This window comes from Momordica charantia (assembly GCF_013281855.1).
Source record: "Momordica charantia cultivar OHB3-1 chromosome 7 unlocalized genomic scaffold, Mcharantia_2.0 BLBB01000007.1, whole genome shotgun sequence".
Taxonomy (NCBI): Eukaryota; Viridiplantae; Streptophyta; class Magnoliopsida; order Cucurbitales; family Cucurbitaceae; genus Momordica; species Momordica charantia.
Window position 1 is genome coordinate 19,763,199 of NW_028275165.1, and position 18,196 is coordinate 19,781,394.

The window sequence follows — 18,196 nt, forward strand, 5'->3', positions numbered from 1 at the left end:
TCTTTGGGCTGATAACGAATTTCTTCATTCTCATTGTTTAAAACTATTCCTGATTCTTGTAGCTTAGCTTAAACCTAACCGCCCCTCATTGCTATTGAACTGGGTCTTTGTCCCAATGCATGTATTTTATCTATTCTTAGTAAAATGTTTGAAATGCGTCTCATACTTGTCATTTTTATGGTGGTAAGTAAGAAATACCCATTTACGAGTAAAGAAGATAAGTTTATCAGTGCTTAGTGGAAGATAGGTATCTTCTTACTTACTACTGTTAAAAAATCGACAGTTATTTATTCTATTCTTTTTTCTTAAGCAGATACCCTCTTGGTTGTCGTTTTTTAAGAGCCACATAGCTACCCTTCAGTATAATAAAACTTGTTTTTATTTTATTTTATTTATTTTGTTATTTATCCCATAAATTTAGATTGCTTCTAAAAGCTGTGTTAGAAGCCCTCATCTCCATGTACAAGAAAAGAGAAACATCAAGCATTTCCAGGTATTGAAAATTTATCCCAAACATACGTCTACTTATATTTTTGTTAACATCGAGATAATTTTATCTCCAGTTTTGTTTTCAAAAATTATGTTCTTTTTTTCTTTACTTAGTATGTTTTTCACCTTTGAAACACATTTTGAATTACCCAAATTTTAAAAACAAGAACAAGGTTTCGAAATTACTTTCTTGAAAATGATTTCGAAAAGTTGAAAGCAAGATAAAAGATCAGTGGTTGTAATGGTTAGTTATCAAATGGGAAAGAAACTCTCTGGATTACAATAATATATGTTTCAAAATTCATGTTTTAGGAATGGATGGGTGATTTTTTTTTTTTGTTTAAATATGAAAAACTTCAACATCTAGAAACTATTATTATATATGGATTTTTTATGACTACATTTTTATAATTGAAAAGATTGAGCATAAATTTCCATGTATCTTGAAAAAGGTCTCAAAAAGTAGTGTGCATTCCTTTTTACTTTGATGAGGATCTAGCTAGCTAGCTTTTTAATCATACTTTTGTACATGCAAATGCCTTTTAAAAAGGAATATATATATATATATATGTATATTTTTTTTTTTTTTTAAAACAAGGAATATATATATGTAGACACACACACAAATGTGGTAATTGTGTCTTTCCTTTCGTTCCAATTATGACAAAAAGTAGTATCAATACCTCTAATCGTGTTTGTATATTTTATTCTTCTTTTGATTGCCTTTCCATTTGTTAAATAAAAATGTTTTAGGATCTCTGTGGTTGCATAGTAATTGGGACCTTGATAATTTTTAATTATATAGAGTTCCTTGAATTTGTCCCTATAATATTATATATATGTAAATATAAGTAGTATAATGAACTTTTTTGATGACAATGTCGTTCTTTATTTTTATTTTAAAAATCATGCTTTATTAATATTATTCACTTGTAAAAAGCACCGAAAATTTTAGTCAAATTTTGATAAACCCAAAAAAAACAAAGATTTAGAAATTGTTCTCGTGATTTTAGATTTTGCGTAGGATTTTTAAAATGTCCTAAAAGTAGGTAACGGAACTAAATGTGCCTTTTGGTAATAATCAAACGATTATTCTGTTTTTAGGTTTTTTCTGACCTATTTTAAATTGAATATTTCGGCCGAAGTTTTCATCCATTCATCTTGAATAAACGAAGTTGACATATGTCACAATCCTCATTCCATTAAAGACGAAGGAGAGAATTCTTCTCAATTTTTTTTATGTTGTAATTGCATTATTATATTATATTATATTTTGTGTGTGTGTGTTTGCCGCAAAGAGCAATTTCCATGGAAACTGAAACCCCATGATGGAGAATCTCAAGCGAGACATAATGCTTGAAGAAACGCTATCGAGAATAGAATATTAGCATGCATTTTCACTTGAAATGACATTTGGAATATAATATAATGTTTTGTCTTTTCAAGTTGATTTATTCATACTAAGTTCTATTTAGGTATTATTGCTCCCAACCCATTTCATTATGTAACGTGGCGTTTTAGTCTTGCTTTCGAGTTATATTTAACTAACACACTAGACTAGTTTTGGGTATAATTCAACTCTTTTAACTCGTTTTATGATTTTAATAGTCTTGATTTGGATTGCATTTTTTTTTTACCTTTTTAATCCAATATGTGAAAGTGAAGATTTTAATTCACAACTTTAAAGTTGGAGATAGGTACTGTTTAACTAGTTGAGTTAAGCTTAGATCGGTCTTAATTTGTTTTATTTTGGAATTATTTTATGCCTATGTAATTGTTTGATTAGGTAATATTTTGTTTGATATTCTAATCTAATAATAATGAATTACATTATGAGGGAAGTTTGACAATAAATAAAAACGCCATACTATAAATGAAAATCTTCACAAGACACTTTCCTATGATTATAAAAGTTGTTAAGGGTAAATAAACCATCACTTGGTTAATTCGACAAATGTCATACTTCTCAACTTTTTAACTATTTTACATATCTAATCATTCAAGTGTTTTTAGTAGTCATATAGTTTACAGCTTAGATCACAATACTATACAAGAATACAATTTTAATTTTGGATTTATCCAATCACAATCGTTTATATCTTCAAATTTGTATTTCTATATAAAGAAAAATACATTTTTAATATTTGAGATTCGCTATAAATTTCATTCTAGTTACTAACATTATTATAATGGTTAGTCCATAAAATCACTATTTCATTATTAATATCAGTAAAAATCTAATATGATAGCTAGTTACAATTTTATTTATTAGATCAATTTTAAATTTAAAAAACAATATTTTCTAATATTAAAGTTGAAATCAGTAAAGGATTTCTTTAGTACAACACCAACTTTTTGGTGGAGATACATGTTTTAATGGTTGAACTATCTATATATTCAAGTCGGTGGATAAGTAAATGATTAAAGTATATTTTATTCGTTTTTAGTCAACTTTGGACCACTAGTAAGGAAAAGTATAGCTTCAAAGAATTTTTACCTCATGAGGTTAAAATTTTAACTATAGTTTCGATTATTTTTTAAATATCTTTTTTGGCAAGTTGACTTGGGCACAATTCCTAAAAGGCAAACAAGATATATATTCGGAGCTTTGTCAAAATTGCAGAAAGAAAACAAAGCAAATTGGATATATATATATATATATATTAATTAACTTAAAAAGATGAAACTGAAAAATGGAAAATTACATTAGTTTTCAGCTCCATCAACTTGTGGCTTATTTTGACCGTTGAAATATTTACACAAGGGAAAAAAGAGACGTTTGTTTCGAAACGTTTAAACATCAAAGCCATATCGCTCCAGCTTCCCTAAGCAATTTTTTGAGGGAGCCATTGAGCTGAAGCGTCATGACGGTGTTGGCGGAGCCGATGAGCTTTCCCCCGATGAACACTGCGGGCACGACGGGGCTGCACCCTAACCTCGAAAGAGCCAACTCCATTTCCTTCCCTCTCGACTCCCGGTCGAGCTCGTGGATCTCCGGGCTCGCCCCTTGCTCGAAGAACAGCCTCTCGATTGCGTGACACATGCAACACGTGCTCTTGCTAAATATCACCACAGCCTTTCTCGCGGCGATTTTAGCTATCAGGTCCATTTCTTATATGCTAAAGAGTGAAAATCAAAAAGACGAGAGAGATCGATCAAATGTTTGCTAGCTTCGTAGTACTTGAAAGGCAATATTGGTGTCTATTTATATATATAGGAGAGACTAGAGAGATGGCCAAAAGCTGCAGTTGCAGTGAAATAAAAAGGCTAATTAATTAAAGGATATAATTAAGAAAAGTAAAGATATTTATTAAGATATTTGCATCCAAAACCTTTTATTTTCGTTCTTTCTTTCTTTCTTTTATTGAGAATCGTTAGATTCCATTTTACAATATCGCTCCCAAAAGTTTATACTAATCAAGGAAATTAAAGACCTAAAGGAAAGATGCTGCTATTTTATTATAAGTATGAGAAATGACATAATATTTTATGATCTTGAATATCATAATATTTTATGTCACATGATCATTGAGAGGTGAGGAATGTCAAATATATGGGTTGAATATCATATAGCTGTGATTATATATATACATGTGGCAATTGGATAGGAATTAGAAGAAGATCACGATATCGAGGAATGTCAAATTTGGATATCGAATCATAAGGTGGGATGATCGGAATGTGATACATCATTAATTGCCACCCAAAGATTTGCATCACACTTTGATGATCTCTTTAGCTCTCACTTACTAAATAGTACGTAGATCACATCGATGATCAAGAATCAAACTTTTTCAACTCCCTTCATACAAAAGTTGATATAATTAGACGTGAGTTGTGAAGGAAAAGGAAATTATTGTTGGAAAAAACCAAAACACACCCTTTTAAACTAAAATTGGTTAAATTATAATTAAGTTTATATGAAGTAAAAATAAAAGGAAGTGGCATATAATAATAATAATATATATATAACTATTTTTGTAATATTCTTACAAAGGATAAGATCCCAAATATTAGTGCATATATTACATGTTGATATATATATGGATTAAGGAGGTGATTCCGATTTGTGATTATCATATTGGATAGATGCCCACTACCATGAATTTTTATTCTTCTAATAAAGTAGAAATTAATAAAATATAATTTAGTTATAAGAACTTTTTACCTCAAAATATTAATCAATATGGCATGGCAAAGATTGATTGGTTAAAACGTACACGTTTTAGCCTTCACACTTTTAACTCTTTTGTAAAATTTTGATTTATTAATTTTTTTTTAGTCAACTAAATATTCTATAGCTATAACTTTCATAATGTTGAATAGTACCTCCATGAAAACATACCGAATTTCTAATGTTAAACAATGTATTTGAATGAGTAACTTTTTAATTTAGGTAAAAATTAGAAAAAATAAATATTTATATTTATCAAATGGATTAACTATGACTTTCATAATAACCAGAGATTTGTGTAAATTGTGACATTGAGAAATAGAAAATGTAAATATATTATTAAAGAATATTATTTTCATTCCCACTTTAAAGAGGACTTTTTTTTTTTCCTAAATAAAAAAGGTTATAAATGGATGTATAAGGATAGAAAATAATGGTAAGAAAAGAGAGTGGTTAATTAATTTATGTGTAAATGGGAGGAGAATAAAGGAAAACGAAATTAATTAGAGGGATTATTTTTTCCTCCAAAATAATGAAGAAATAGGAAAAACTAGAGAGGCAAAAGATACAAATTCAAGCGATATGCCACGATCCGACCTTGCAATTCTACGTTCTTCCTTTTGCATGATTTAATATTTTTATCCTTGCTTAAAAGTTTTCATTATTTTTCCATTTTTCTTTTCAACTCTACTATGTTTTCGAAACAATTTTATGTTTTTGAAATAAAATGAAAGAGATTAAAGACTTCATTTCGAACCTTTTTTTCTTTTCGTAATATAGTCCTTCTGTATCTTAAATATTGTGTCTCAGGAGTGGAATCATAGTTTGCCACGTAACCTCCTCAGTTGGAAATACGAGTTTTGATCAGCTAGAGTCCATTCCTCAAGGGTACTCATAATTCTAGGCTGTCTCATTAAACTCGACTCAACACCCAGGGCGGATCGAGATGATATGGAACTTTAGACAAAATTTTGATAGGGAGGCCTTAATATATATGGAATATATCATCTAAAATTTTAATTTTCTATTCTTCCATATTAATCTGATGAAGTAAGCAAATATTAATTTATTAGACAATATGAAATAAGTTTTTTTTTTAAATAAAATTAATAGAATGAAAAAATATAGAACTTTAAAGCTGCTAGATTATTTAAGCAAATAAAAAATTTGAATATTTGATTTCTACTCTAACAACCATATAATCATACTTGGAATAGTTTGGAGGCCACAAAGGGATGAAAGTTGAGAGAGAGAGGAAATTAATTAAAATTAGTATAACCTATAGAACATGTTTATGGTAGGGTTTCTTTAAGAGATTTGGAAATATTTTAATTGTGGGAAAAAAATAAAAAGAGAGAATTTGAAGAGTTTCAAGGTATATGAATAATTGAGTTTTTAAGAAAACTTGAGAGTTTTTAGTCGAGTGCCACACAAATGCAAGGTTCTGCCTACAGATTCTCAGTTCGAATATGTATGTCGTTTTTATTTTTAGTTTGTCTTCTTATTGATTATTAATTATCATTATTTGATAATTGAGAGTTGAAGTTTTGCTCCCTTATACTTAGGAGCACCCGTGCTTGCCCCAAAAACCTGGACCCAGAAGACTGTACAAGCGTTTTTTATATTAAGTCAATTAGAAGGTTCGAACTTGAGATCTCTAAGGTCAATATGACCAAGAGGTACAACTGATTATTATTATTTATTATATTGTTATTTTTTTTAAAGAATTTATAAAGCTGATATTGCCTTTATGAGTTTGGTAGATAATTATTATTTTAATGTATGTATAATAACACATCAACCTTTACAAGTTATTAAACTATATAAATAGGTCATCCAACTTTTTCAAAAAAAAAAATAAATAAATAAATAAATAGGTCATCCAACCTTACAACTCTAAGATTATTATTTTCTAAAAAATTTACGTAGAAAATTAAACTTGTAGGGATAGGTTTTTTGTTCTTTAAAGTTTCCTTTGGAATATAATCTTAAACTTGAGAATATCTTTCAAATAAATCTTTTAATTAAAAAAAAATCATACATCTTAAGAATAAGAATGAATTCAATATAACTCGAGAATATGTAAGGAAATCATTTTTAAAAAAAGAAATACCAAAAAATTTTGACTAGTCTAATTAAACTTGTTCAAAATCTAAAATGATGTAGTTTGTATTTTAATAATCTTAGGTTTGTGTAATATTTAATTAATTACTTTAGTACGATAATTTGTAAAAATTTGGTAAATAATATAAAAAAACAAATTTGGTTTTATGTAGTTGCCAGATTAACAAACCATGTTAGTGAATTTAAAAATGGGCTCGGATTTTCAATTTTAGGTTATACAAAATCCAACACGTAAGCTGAACACACTCAATCCTTATATATTCTCAATCTAATACCATCTCGAGCATATAGGCAACTTTACATGCATGAAAATAAGGTCACATTCTAACGGGAGGGGCATATTAAAGTACAGGACTCGAAAGTAACCCTTTCGCGAAAAATTGGCTCTTGGCCTATGTCTTGAGCCACTTTTCCTTTTTTTCAAATGATAATTCTCGAAATATTCTCAAATACGTATAAAAGTATATAGGTATAAATTAATATACGTACGTAATTGGAAAGTTGCATTCAGGATCACAACTTATCAAAGATTCCAAAAGAAATAAAAAGAAAAAAAAAAGAGAAAAAAAGAGAACAGAAAGTGAAGAAACCTTTCAAATCGATGCCATTTTATATATATAAATATAAATATGATATATTGATATCAGCAATCTATCTTTAAGAATAATATTCTTTTTCATTTTCCTTCTCTTTTCGTTTTAAGCTATATATTAGAGCATGTGGTTTTTATGGAATTAAGTAGATTAATTGTGTTATATTTTTGAGAAAAAGAAATTATGGGATTTATAGAATATTTGATATAATTTGTGTTATAAAATTAATAATTATTATAACAAATACTTTTTTAGTAAAACATGTGAAGTTGGACGATCGAACTCGCAACTTCTTAATCGAAGATATATGTCAATTACTGCCTAGTTATAATTACTTTGGTGTTGTTTTTTCAGTACAACATGTAAGGGTGAGGGATCGAACTCGAAACCTCTTGATTGGAGATATGTATATGTCAATTACCACCGAGTTATGTTTGCTTTGGCTTTATTTTGGTGTTGTTTTTCGACCATCTAGCTTTCAAAAATGTAATACCATGTAAGAGTGATGTAGTGCATGGACCTCAGTCACGACCGAAATTAAATATGGTCTCACATTCTTATTTTTGTAAAATTTTCATTTTACCCTTATATAAGTTTTGATAAATCACAAGAAATCTTGTTTTAATGGAAATAATAGTTAGTTCCTCCAAATTTATTTTCAAATTACAATAAATTTGTAAATTTTATAGCAAATACATCACACACCACAAATTTAAATAGTCTATATAATATTCATTTCTATGATTCAATTAAAATAGATTTTTTTAAAAAAAAATTCTCACATCAATGAAGTTAAGATTCGAATCTCTAATCTCTTGTAGAAAATTATTTTAGTAGATTATGTTCATATGAACAAAAATTTATTAACTAGAGGTAAATTAAACAAAAATATTACAAAACTAAACAGAAAAAACTTATTATTATTTTTATTATTGTTGTTGTTATTGGGAGTAAAAGAAAAGAGAGGAGATATATTGGGATAATGTTGGGACCTCAAAATATTAAAAAAATATATAAAGAAAAAAATATTAGCATAGCATCTGTGATTCTCTGCCTGAGTTGTCTCTGGTTTTTTGGATGTACGGCTACTTTTTTTTGTTTGTCTCTTTACTTTTTGGGTGGCAGTGGAGAATGGACATGCTCAGATTTGAAAGCGAAAGCAGAGACTTAGGACTTGGCTCATTTTATCCCTCACTAACCCCTAAACAACAAAAGGGTCAACTTCTTATTGCCTATAATCTTTCATGACTATATAATTAAAATTTATCCTTTTTACGACAAAGTTTGATATCTTAATGCGTCAAGAAAAGAGAGTTCTTAGGGAGCGGAGAAATTAGGAGTAATCGATTAGAAGTAGAAAACTGTTGGCCCGAGAGAAGATGGTCTCTCTTGAGAAATACATTATGACACGATTTCTTTTCTTTCTTTTTGACATCGAGTTATTAATTCAAGCTTTTGGATTAGAACAGAAGGTACTACCATTAAAGACATATTTTAAAAGTATGAATAATAACAGGCCGTCAATTTCTCGATAGAGATCCCCTAGAGATTGCTGTAGTTGAATTCATTTTCTCTCTATTTGAATTTTTGGGTTGAGTAGTGATTTAACATTATCTACGTCGGAGATTATTGGTGAAGTAATTGATTAAAAGTTTTAGTAATTTGAGTGTTAATCATAATTTTGGCTATGAAGTGAAACCTCTAGAGAATTCTTTGAAGGGCAAGGAGGAAAAAAAGGTAGGAGCTTGTTCTTGAATTTCCTTGTTTTTTTGAATTGGATGCGAATCCCAAAAAAATAAAGGGTTTTTTTTCATAAGGATAAATCCAAATAAGCTTTCTCCACCTCAACAGATGCTCCCAAGATAGGTACAGCAGCAAAACCCCTCATCATATGATAAATAAAAATAAATCAATAAATAAATATATATTATATATACATTGTTCAATTGACTTGTAAAGAAAAAAAAGTGTTTTTTAATAATTAATAGGATCTTTTTTTCCTTCCTTTCTGTGGGTATGGCTGTTTAATTTGGCAAATCTAAATTCTAAACCTGGGAGGGAATTGCCAAATCCAAAAAAGGTGGATTTCATTCCAAAGAATATATAAAATAACAAAATTTGACCGACTTACCAAACGGAAAATATAGATAGATAAATGGATGGCCCATGAACATGGCTCGACGATAATTGGTACTTGTTCATTTCCTTAAAGTCGGAAGTTGAAACCTCATATTTCCAATTTGTTGTATTAAAAAAAAAGATAAATGGATGATAATCCAACATATTTTTTTTTTAAAAAAAGAGTTATTTTACTGACTCAACTCACATTATTCAAAGAAAAATATTTAGATACTTATTGGTCAGCATGATGCTTGAAACAAAATGATTGATGACTTACATGAAGATGAGTGTTTATACTTAAATATTTAAGTATCGTTCTTATTCATAAACGTACACAATCAAATAAGAAAAGAAAAATTATCATCATAAAAACAAAAGACTCATGTTATTAAATTTATGAGTGTTGGAAACGCGACTAATGTTTCATATTGGTTAGATAAGAAAAAGATCATAGGTATATACCCTGGTAAAACCAAAAGAAAAGCATTGCATCTTATATCAAAGCCAAGGACGGACGATAGAGAGCTTAGTGGTATTTGGTGGTAGTTTTTACAACTTGTTCAAAGTAATGTTTATGCTCGTACTACCACCTAGTGAGATAGTGTTTAGTCTAGATCACAAAATCTATTAGAGTCTGCTCGTTTTTTTAGTCTTTGATGTTTTTGTTCGATTGTTGGTTTGGTGTTGTCCTTATTTTTTTTTTTTGAATTTTTATAGTTTTTTTTACAGGTCTCTTCTTTTTTTCGTGCCTTGATCTCAAGCTGTGAGATCGTTGTTTCACGGAGAGTCGTTGTTTGGCTACATCCCTAACAATGAGAAAGAGAGAGAGAGAATAGTTGCAGGGTGGAAAAAGGGATGTGATCTGATTGTAAAAGGAATTTACAAGTACTGAAGAGTCGTTATATGGAAACCGTACAAAGGAGAAGGACACGTTTGTTGTTGTTTTTTCTTCACATAAATATGCAAAGATTCGAAGCTCTTGATTTCAAACCCCTTCAAAGGAGTGGCTTCGAAGTTTCCAGCTCCTCCAAATATCTCCCTCTCTCCTCACAATTCCCTTATAAATATCCCCATTTCCCACTTCATTCCTCACTTCCATTCATCCACATTATATTCTAACTTCTCTCTCCCTTTTGTTTTGTGCTTTCACAATCTCAAGTTTGAGGCTTTAACTTTGAGAATATGGAGAGTGCTGTGAGCAAGTTGGTGGCAGACAGGCCAGTGGTGGTCTTCAGCAAGAACTCTTGCTGCATGAGCCACTCCATCAAGACGCTCTTGTGCGATTTTGGAGTTAACCCGACCGTGTACGAGCTCGATGAGCTTCCCCGAGGGAAAGAGATCGAGCAGGCTCTCACTCGGATCGGATGCAATCCCGCCGTGCCAGCGGTGTTCATTGGCGGGGAACTGGTTGGTGGGGCCAATGAAGTTATGAGCCTTCACCTTAAGCGGAACTTGATTCCGATGCTGCGGAAGGCGGGCGCTTTGTGGGTCTAAACATGCCTGCCTTTGTACTTAACTACTACCTATAGATGTAACTTGACGGTATAGCCAAGAATTTACTTAACCATAGGTATATATTGGACGAAATGGCATAGAGAGTTTACTTGAAAAGTCTTGTGTAAGTCCTTTTTTGGTGACTTCAATGTAATGTATAATGTAATGTTTTGGTTTATCTAATAATAAATATATAAGTTCAAGAGGCTATAAGAACTAAACCAAATGATCTCCACCTGCATGTTTTGTGTTTTGTGTGTCTAACTTCAATCGTCAATGTAATGATATGTTTTGGTTTTATCTAATAATAAAGTTCAAAGGTTTAAAAACTAAACCGAATCTCTAGCTACCTATGGATCACTAACAACCCAACTTGTTTTTGTGTGTGAGTGAGAGAGAGATGGACTTTCTTCTGTACGTGCGCGTGTGTGTGCGTGTTAGATCGAGAAAGAGAGAGAGAATACTTGGTTCATTAAAGTTTGTTTAAACAAGTAAAGTAATATGACAAACTTTGAAAATAAAAAACATTTCCTGTCTTGACATTAAAAAAAGGATCATAAAGTTACACAAATGTATAAACAGGTTTCTACCTGAATAGTGAATACAATCAAACATCTTTGTGTACATAATAAAGTTACAAAAAAAAAAAAAAAACTCTTCATTTCCCACTTCATCACCTAAAAACTAATACATACATGTTACATTTCCACAGTCAAACACGTACGACAGATTGCATAGCATCATCTTCCTGCAAAAACAACTCTTCTGCAGGCAGCTACTCAATTGAAACATCTTTGTAGACCATTCTGCCAACTTTTTTCCAGTCGATCTCGACGAGGTAAGACTTTTTCATTTGGGAGAGATTAGCTCGAATTGCTATGACTACATACTGCAGTTCTTTCTAATGCAAATTTGAAAATAATGGGTCACAATACGATACGACGTTTCCAAAACCAGCTTTGCAGTATCTCCAAATTTCATATGGGCACACGTACGAGTTACTATTTACTCTTCAATGGAAACATTGGGGTGGATCGTTACTCGTAAAAGAAAACATTGAGGGTGAGTTGTTACTCATAAAAGTTCAGTTTCTTCTTGGTCTCCATCAGCATCATCCACCTCATTGTCTTCGTCATCTTCAGGTGCATCGGGATCCACTCCCTGCAACATTAATGAGTTTTGAGTTTCAGAGGAAATACATTTCAACGAGCTTTTCTGAATAAAGCATTCAGAGTTAAGACAGATACTGAAGAAGTTTAAGCTCAAGGCAGACCTTCATTTGTTTCTCTAAGCGTTCAAGACCTTTCTTTGCAGCTTCATTCTGGGGATTCATCCTGTTGTATGATTAATAAACCAAATAAATACATGATCTATGAAGGAAGGTAATCGTCAATATTCAATAATACCACTCCAAAAGCAAGAAACCAGAAGATAAATATATACAAGTTGATAAAAGATTCAGAAAATGACGTCACAAGAAGTGTAGATTAAACGTCTAGAAACAAGCCTGTTTCATTAAAGAAACACAACACCTTCAAAGCAGATTTATTTTTATTTTTGTTAACGGATGCTCGTTGCTGTTAATTGGATTCTGGAGGAACTATTTTTTTGGAAAATGTGCATTACTAATGAGAATTGAGGGTGTGGAAAGAAATCTATTTGAGATCCATAAAGTCATTAGCCATAATGGTTTCTATTTTTCCAACTTAGTTTCTATGCAATGATTTAGGAGTGTTTGGCTCGCATGTGCAAATCTCGATTAATCGCAAAACCAAAAGAATTGGTTGGATGTTAAATCTTTGGTAAGAGACAACATAATTCGAACTTATTTCCTTTAAGCCTTTTACCGAACTTATTTCCTCTAAGCCCTTTACTTTTTTTCTTAATTGGGAACTGAAAGCATGGTACATAAGGTTTCACCTTAATGCAGCTTGATAATGAGATAAAGCCTCTTGCAGCATATTTGTGGCGGCAAATACTTGAGCTAGTTTCACGTGAAGAGAATCATCAGCCCAGTCCTTGAGATACCTCTCCAGTAAAGATACAGCGTCCCCGTTTCGGCCTTCAATAACATGGAGCTCCGCAAGTGCTAGCGCCGCTCCAAGGTAACCGGGTTCCAGCCTAAGAGCTGACTCGTAAAACTTCTTGGCCTAAAAAAAATTTGATGCCAGATCCACATGTGAAATCTATTTGCTACTGACATTCTCTAAAGATCTGAATTACCACAGGACAAATCTTAATGACGTGTACCTTCTCTCTACCACTTGAGTTACTGGCATGTACATCTCCAACCAATTTCAGAGCCTTAGCAGATTGAGGCATCGCTTTCATTGCCTCCCGGGCGGCATATAATGCCTCTTTTATTTTAGACAGAGCCAGATAAGATTGAACCAAACCTGCAGCAAAGTGAGTTCACAACCATTTGAAAGTTAAGCATCTCCGATGACAACATCCGTTTTCCGACAGTTGCATTACATTGATAAATGCAAAACATCTATAATAAATGAATGTCACTTTGAGAGCTGTATAGCAGTGTATAAAATTTTCTCCTTAAAAGTTGCACCTTGATATGAACGAATATCAGGTCTCAATTCCTGAGCATTCCTAAAAGCACTAACAGCTGCTTCTGGCTGCTTCATGGCTAATAACAGATTTCCCTGAAAATAGAAACTAGAAAATTGAGATCATTGATATTCTGTTAAGCACCCTATTCTGGTCTCTTTGCAAACGTTTACTTTCCCAAGATAGAAAATTAACAAGTACCTTCATGATGAAACCCATTATGTGCCTCTCGTCAATTCGGATGCTCTGAATATTAGCAGAATGTTAGTAAATATAGAAAATAAAAGAAATCTCAGAGCTCTATTTCGATAATGAACCTTCTCAGCATAAGACAAAGCTCCCCTCTCATCTTTCGTTTCCCACAATACAGACAAAGCTACAAAAACTTCTGGTCTTGTAGGATCAATATTTAACAAGTCATGGACTAACTTGTTTAGCATTGAATAATCAGACTTTATCTTGAGAAGCATTGCATATTCATCCATATATGTTACAACATATGGATCAATTGATCGTGCCTGTAAAAATAATAAGTCGTTGAGGGACAAATGCAGTTTATCATTATCATAGTTGTACTGAAATTTCTTATTACCTTCTCAAAATTCAAGATGGCCTCATCATTTTTTCCTATGATGGCTTCAACCTGAACACATAGTTGCGAGTCAGGTGGAAGAAAGGTAACAAAATTTTCTTTTCTACTTGCCGTGTTCAAAACATCATTCCATATAGTCAAATAAAATATGAGGCACCAATAGTTGAAAAGACATAGTTCAACTAAAGCCTTGAAAAGATCTTGAGGCCTCAGAACATCAAAATTCAATGAGTAAAAACAGAATATGAGAAAAATGAAAGACAACACACACATTACGTGATGTAAAACCCACTTCAAAAACAATTAAGGATCTTTTTCTCCCTTGAGTAACATAAGCTACCTCCACTTTAAAACAGAGAAAGGTGAGAAACTTCATGTAGCTTCAACATTCCGTTTCACAGTGAACCAAGAATACGTTTATGGGAAAGGGTCGTCATAGATTGTACATCAATAATCTCAGATTTGTCATCACAGAACTCACCTTCGCAATTTCAAGTAACAGGTGGATATTATTGGGAAACCGTTGCAACAGATCCAAAAACAGCTCCAAACCACCTGCACGTGTCAAAAAAAAAAAATACAGAGAGAAGTGAGAGAGTTAGTCTGTCTGTTGTATATCATTTGCATAAGTGGAGGATGGATAAAAGCTAGTGTCTACAGGACACAAGGTCACATAAGTTATGCATCATAATGTATCATTACAAGGTTTAACCTCTGGACCTCAACATAAATGATGCTAGCTCAGACAAGAAGATAGCATTTTTACCTTTATAATCATTTGAAGCGATGCAGCACTGGGCCTCAACATAGCGCTACAGAAAAGGAAAAAAAAATTAAAATTAACATTTTTATTTAAAAAAAAAAACACAGAGAGCTTTCAAAAGGTAATGGGAAAAGAAATACAAGCGAAACTATTAAATCCAATTTTGAACTTTCTCATGATCAATAGGTCAGATTGCATCCAGCACATTACGTTCAAAATGACTCGGTAAAATAAACTATGGAATACGCTAGATTTGAGTTTGGAAGCATGTTATATCAATTAACTGGAATCCAATTACTGTCTGGCTAACAAGAGGTAGTAATAATTTGGCATTCAGTTCTGTTTATTTAATGGAAGTTTGCTTCCAAACTCACACACGCATAGCTTAACAGCCTACTTGGATCAGAAGCTATCTGATTAAGCAAATCAACAGGTAGAAGGATCAAAGGTAGAAGATAGTTACTAGCTTATCTTTTCAAACACTTACTGGCAGCCAGCGATTTGAATCAAAGTGATCAAAAGGAGTTTTGCCACTTCTATTTGGAGTCTGAAATCAAATTCAAGAGAAATCAAACGGGGGGAAACGCAAAATGATGTTAAAATTGCTATAAACAAAAATCACAGTTAGACATGAATAGCATGAAATTTTGATGCAAGTTATCTTTGTTAAATATATAAATCAAACTCGTCACTTCATTCTCATCGGTAGATTAATTATTGGAGTTACACCAACATTACAAGATAATCTTTTGGAAACAGCATAAGAATCTTTGTAGGCATTATCCAAGGTGCGGGGTTTCCCACAAGTTTGACAACGAATATGGCAATACAAGCCAATGCATGGGTTATGCTCATTCAGAAACTAAGCAATCAGTTGAAGAAAAACTAAGAGACTTAAAACCAAGAGAACGGACTGCCATGTTTTGACACCTTGTAAAATCTATCTTTAAGCATAGTGGTCAGCAACTTCTGAAACCCAACTCTAGAAATGGACATACTAATACTGACAGGACTACTACATGGAACAGCAATTTCCAACAAAGATGTAACTGTAAATTAAGAATTACGTGTTCCTAAATTCAATTGATGCTTAAATTTTTTTATCAATATATTTGGCAGACAAACCTGAGGAAACAATAAAATAATATCCTTGGACGTAGCACCAAGTTCAGCTAAAGCTATAATTGCTTCAAACACATAAGGGCAATGTCTGTCAAAAAATAAGTATTAGAATAGCGTGAATGCAAATTTTTATAAGGGGAGAAAGTACTATAATTTTGTTCAACAAGCACATAAATCATAATCAGTAAGCTGAATAAACAACGGGCAGGGAAGTTATTTTGTCAGCAGTCCGAGTTTAATTTTCAATGGTGCAGGATCCAAATAAGAAAAGAAAAAAAAACCATTGGTCTTCTATTATTAAGAAAACCCAACACCAAAACAGTTAATATGTTAAGGTAAGAATAAAAGATAATGGGAAAATAGTTAGAACTTGACACAGTTATACAACCATGGAACAAATCTTGTTCAAGTAAGGTTATGACAATGGTAAAATAATTGACCTCGTTGATACTTCCACATATTACTAATTACAAGTAATGTAAGAGACATCAATATTTTTTCGCTAAAAATTTCCTAAAGTTACCACTGCTTAGCTTTCAATTTGTCTCTGACCATCAAATAATAGTATCCCAAACTGTCCTTAACATTAAATTATTCATAACCTTAAAACCAAGGTCCCATGTATGAAATGAGCAAAGGACAGTGCAATTAACTTCCACTGACAAACCTTAAGCACTCCTTGTAATATGCAATAGCAGCACGGTTATGTCTGGCATATCTATAAAGCTTTCCCATTAAAAGATTCATTTGCAAATTTCTTGCTTTACTTGGAACTCCCTCCATCTGCAAGGTAATACTGACAAAAGTTTGACATCAAGTAGGAAGACGTACAAAATTCAAAGCAACAATAACTCTAGTTTGCAACATAACTTTCATATGAAATTTTATTTTAGAATGTTCACACTTCACAGTTCATAATTTCCCAACCAACAAAAATTTCTTTCCTGTTTATGTGTTAGTTGAAATAGTTATGTGTGTCTGTGTGAGAAAGAGAGATAGAGAGAGAGACCTCTACAAGGGCTGCTCTGTTGTCACTTAATGCACAATAACAGGACGCAATTTTAAACTTCACCTGCCGTAGAAACAATATCAAAGGCATAATATGAAGAGAAAAGGAATACCCTAAACGACAAGTTATTAAAGATGTAAAATTTTAAAAACAAACAAACTGACCAAGGGAAAATAACCGACATAATAAGTGCATAAAAATAATTGAACCATATCTCAGGAGAAAAAAAATTCAGTCTACCTCATTTTCATTAATGGCCGATACATTAAAAGAATTTGGAGAAGAAGACCTGTTTGACTGCAAAGAACTTCTAGTAGTAGTTGAATTCGGTTTAGGAACAATCTTATAGTATTGTAATGCTTGCTTGTAAGTATGCTGCCAAGTAATACAAAAAAGACAACAAAAACAAAAACATATTTTAACACAAAACTAATCATGAAACGAATAACACCTAATCAACTGAAACACTTACGATCGCTCTTCGATACTCCCTTTCCCGAAATAAAGAATCCCCAAGAAGGACCTAGAAAATAAGAAAAATAGTCAAAAAAGGGTCCAACTAGAAGATGGACTAGAGTGGAGAAGTTGTATATTCAAAACAATGATGCAACTAAAGATGAAACAAGTATTCCAAAAACATCAAAATTGAAAAACGAATTAAAAACTACAAACCAAACTCTCTGACTTGAGGTGAGGACTGGATTCTGCGTTAGCAGCTGGGGATGAAACAAGAAAGCAACCCTGAACAAGATAAGAAATATCACAGAACAGATTGAATCCGATCTCCAATCCCGAATTTGTAGAACGCGAGTTTGGTTGTTCGTGTGTTGAGTGAGTGAATTCAAGTGGCGAGAGAGAGCGAAAGCTTACCAGCATTTGAGCTGAACTGTGGAGTCCATGGTCGAGAAGAGTGGAGATTTGATCCTTTGGAACCTCCATTTTTTTCTCAGCAGTTCTTAGTTCGGAAAAACAACACCAAAATTTGAACCAAATTTGCTGTCACTGAAACCTCAACAGAACCTGCTCTCCCTTCCCTCGCAACCCCCCCCCCCCCCCCCCCCCCCCCGGGATGACTGCACTGAACCGCTATCACGTTTGAAAAAAGCCCAAGATACGGCCCGATATTCCATCATACTGATCGCATCGGGCCCAT

At 32.2% G+C, this 18,196-nt stretch overlaps 1 protein-coding gene and 2 pseudogenes across 1 annotated transcript; 1 reads left to right on the forward strand and 2 right to left on the reverse strand.

The window, feature by feature from the left end:
* Nucleotides 1-3,129: 3,129 nt before the first annotated feature.
* On the reverse strand, nt 3,130-3,798 carry LOC111009868 (monothiol glutaredoxin-S10 pseudogene; annotated as a pseudogene).
* A 6,784-nt stretch (nt 3,799-10,582) lies between these two features.
* Nucleotides 10,583-11,649, forward strand: LOC111009835 (monothiol glutaredoxin-S2 pseudogene; annotated as a pseudogene).
* APC7 (tetratricopeptide repeat (TPR)-containing protein) lies at nt 11,514-18,090 on the reverse strand. The gene is made up of 18 exons (XM_022283097.2): nt 17,914-18,090; nt 17,716-17,784; nt 17,516-17,566; nt 17,284-17,418; nt 17,044-17,106; nt 16,702-16,817; nt 16,038-16,122; nt 15,400-15,459; nt 14,916-14,961; nt 14,631-14,704; nt 14,150-14,200; nt 13,875-14,075; nt 13,759-13,803; nt 13,559-13,652; nt 13,246-13,391; nt 12,916-13,145; nt 12,269-12,329; nt 11,514-12,156 (listed from the first exon to the last, which is right to left on the reverse strand). Exons 1-18 carry the CDS (start codon nt 17,980-17,982, stop codon nt 12,070-12,072), a joined length of 1,683 nt encoding a protein of 560 aa, XP_022138789.1. The 5' UTR covers nt 17,983-18,090; the 3' UTR covers nt 11,514-12,069.
* Nucleotides 18,091-18,196: the final 106 nt, after the last annotated feature.

Bases quoted from the DNA above. Each gene is read 5' to 3' on its own strand.
- APC7 (XM_022283097.2), bottom strand. From the start codon at position 17,982: ATGGAGGTTCCAAAGGATCAAATCTCCACTCTTCTCGACCATGGACTC. The intron at 16,123-16,701 runs GTTTGTCAGTGG...ATTTTTTGACAG, and splicing joins TATTACAAGGAGTGCTTAAG to ACATTGCCCTTATGTGTTTG. The intron at 14,076-14,149 runs GTAATAAGAAAT...TTATTTTTACAG, and splicing joins CCATCTTGAATTTTGAGAAG to GCACGATCAATTGATCCATA.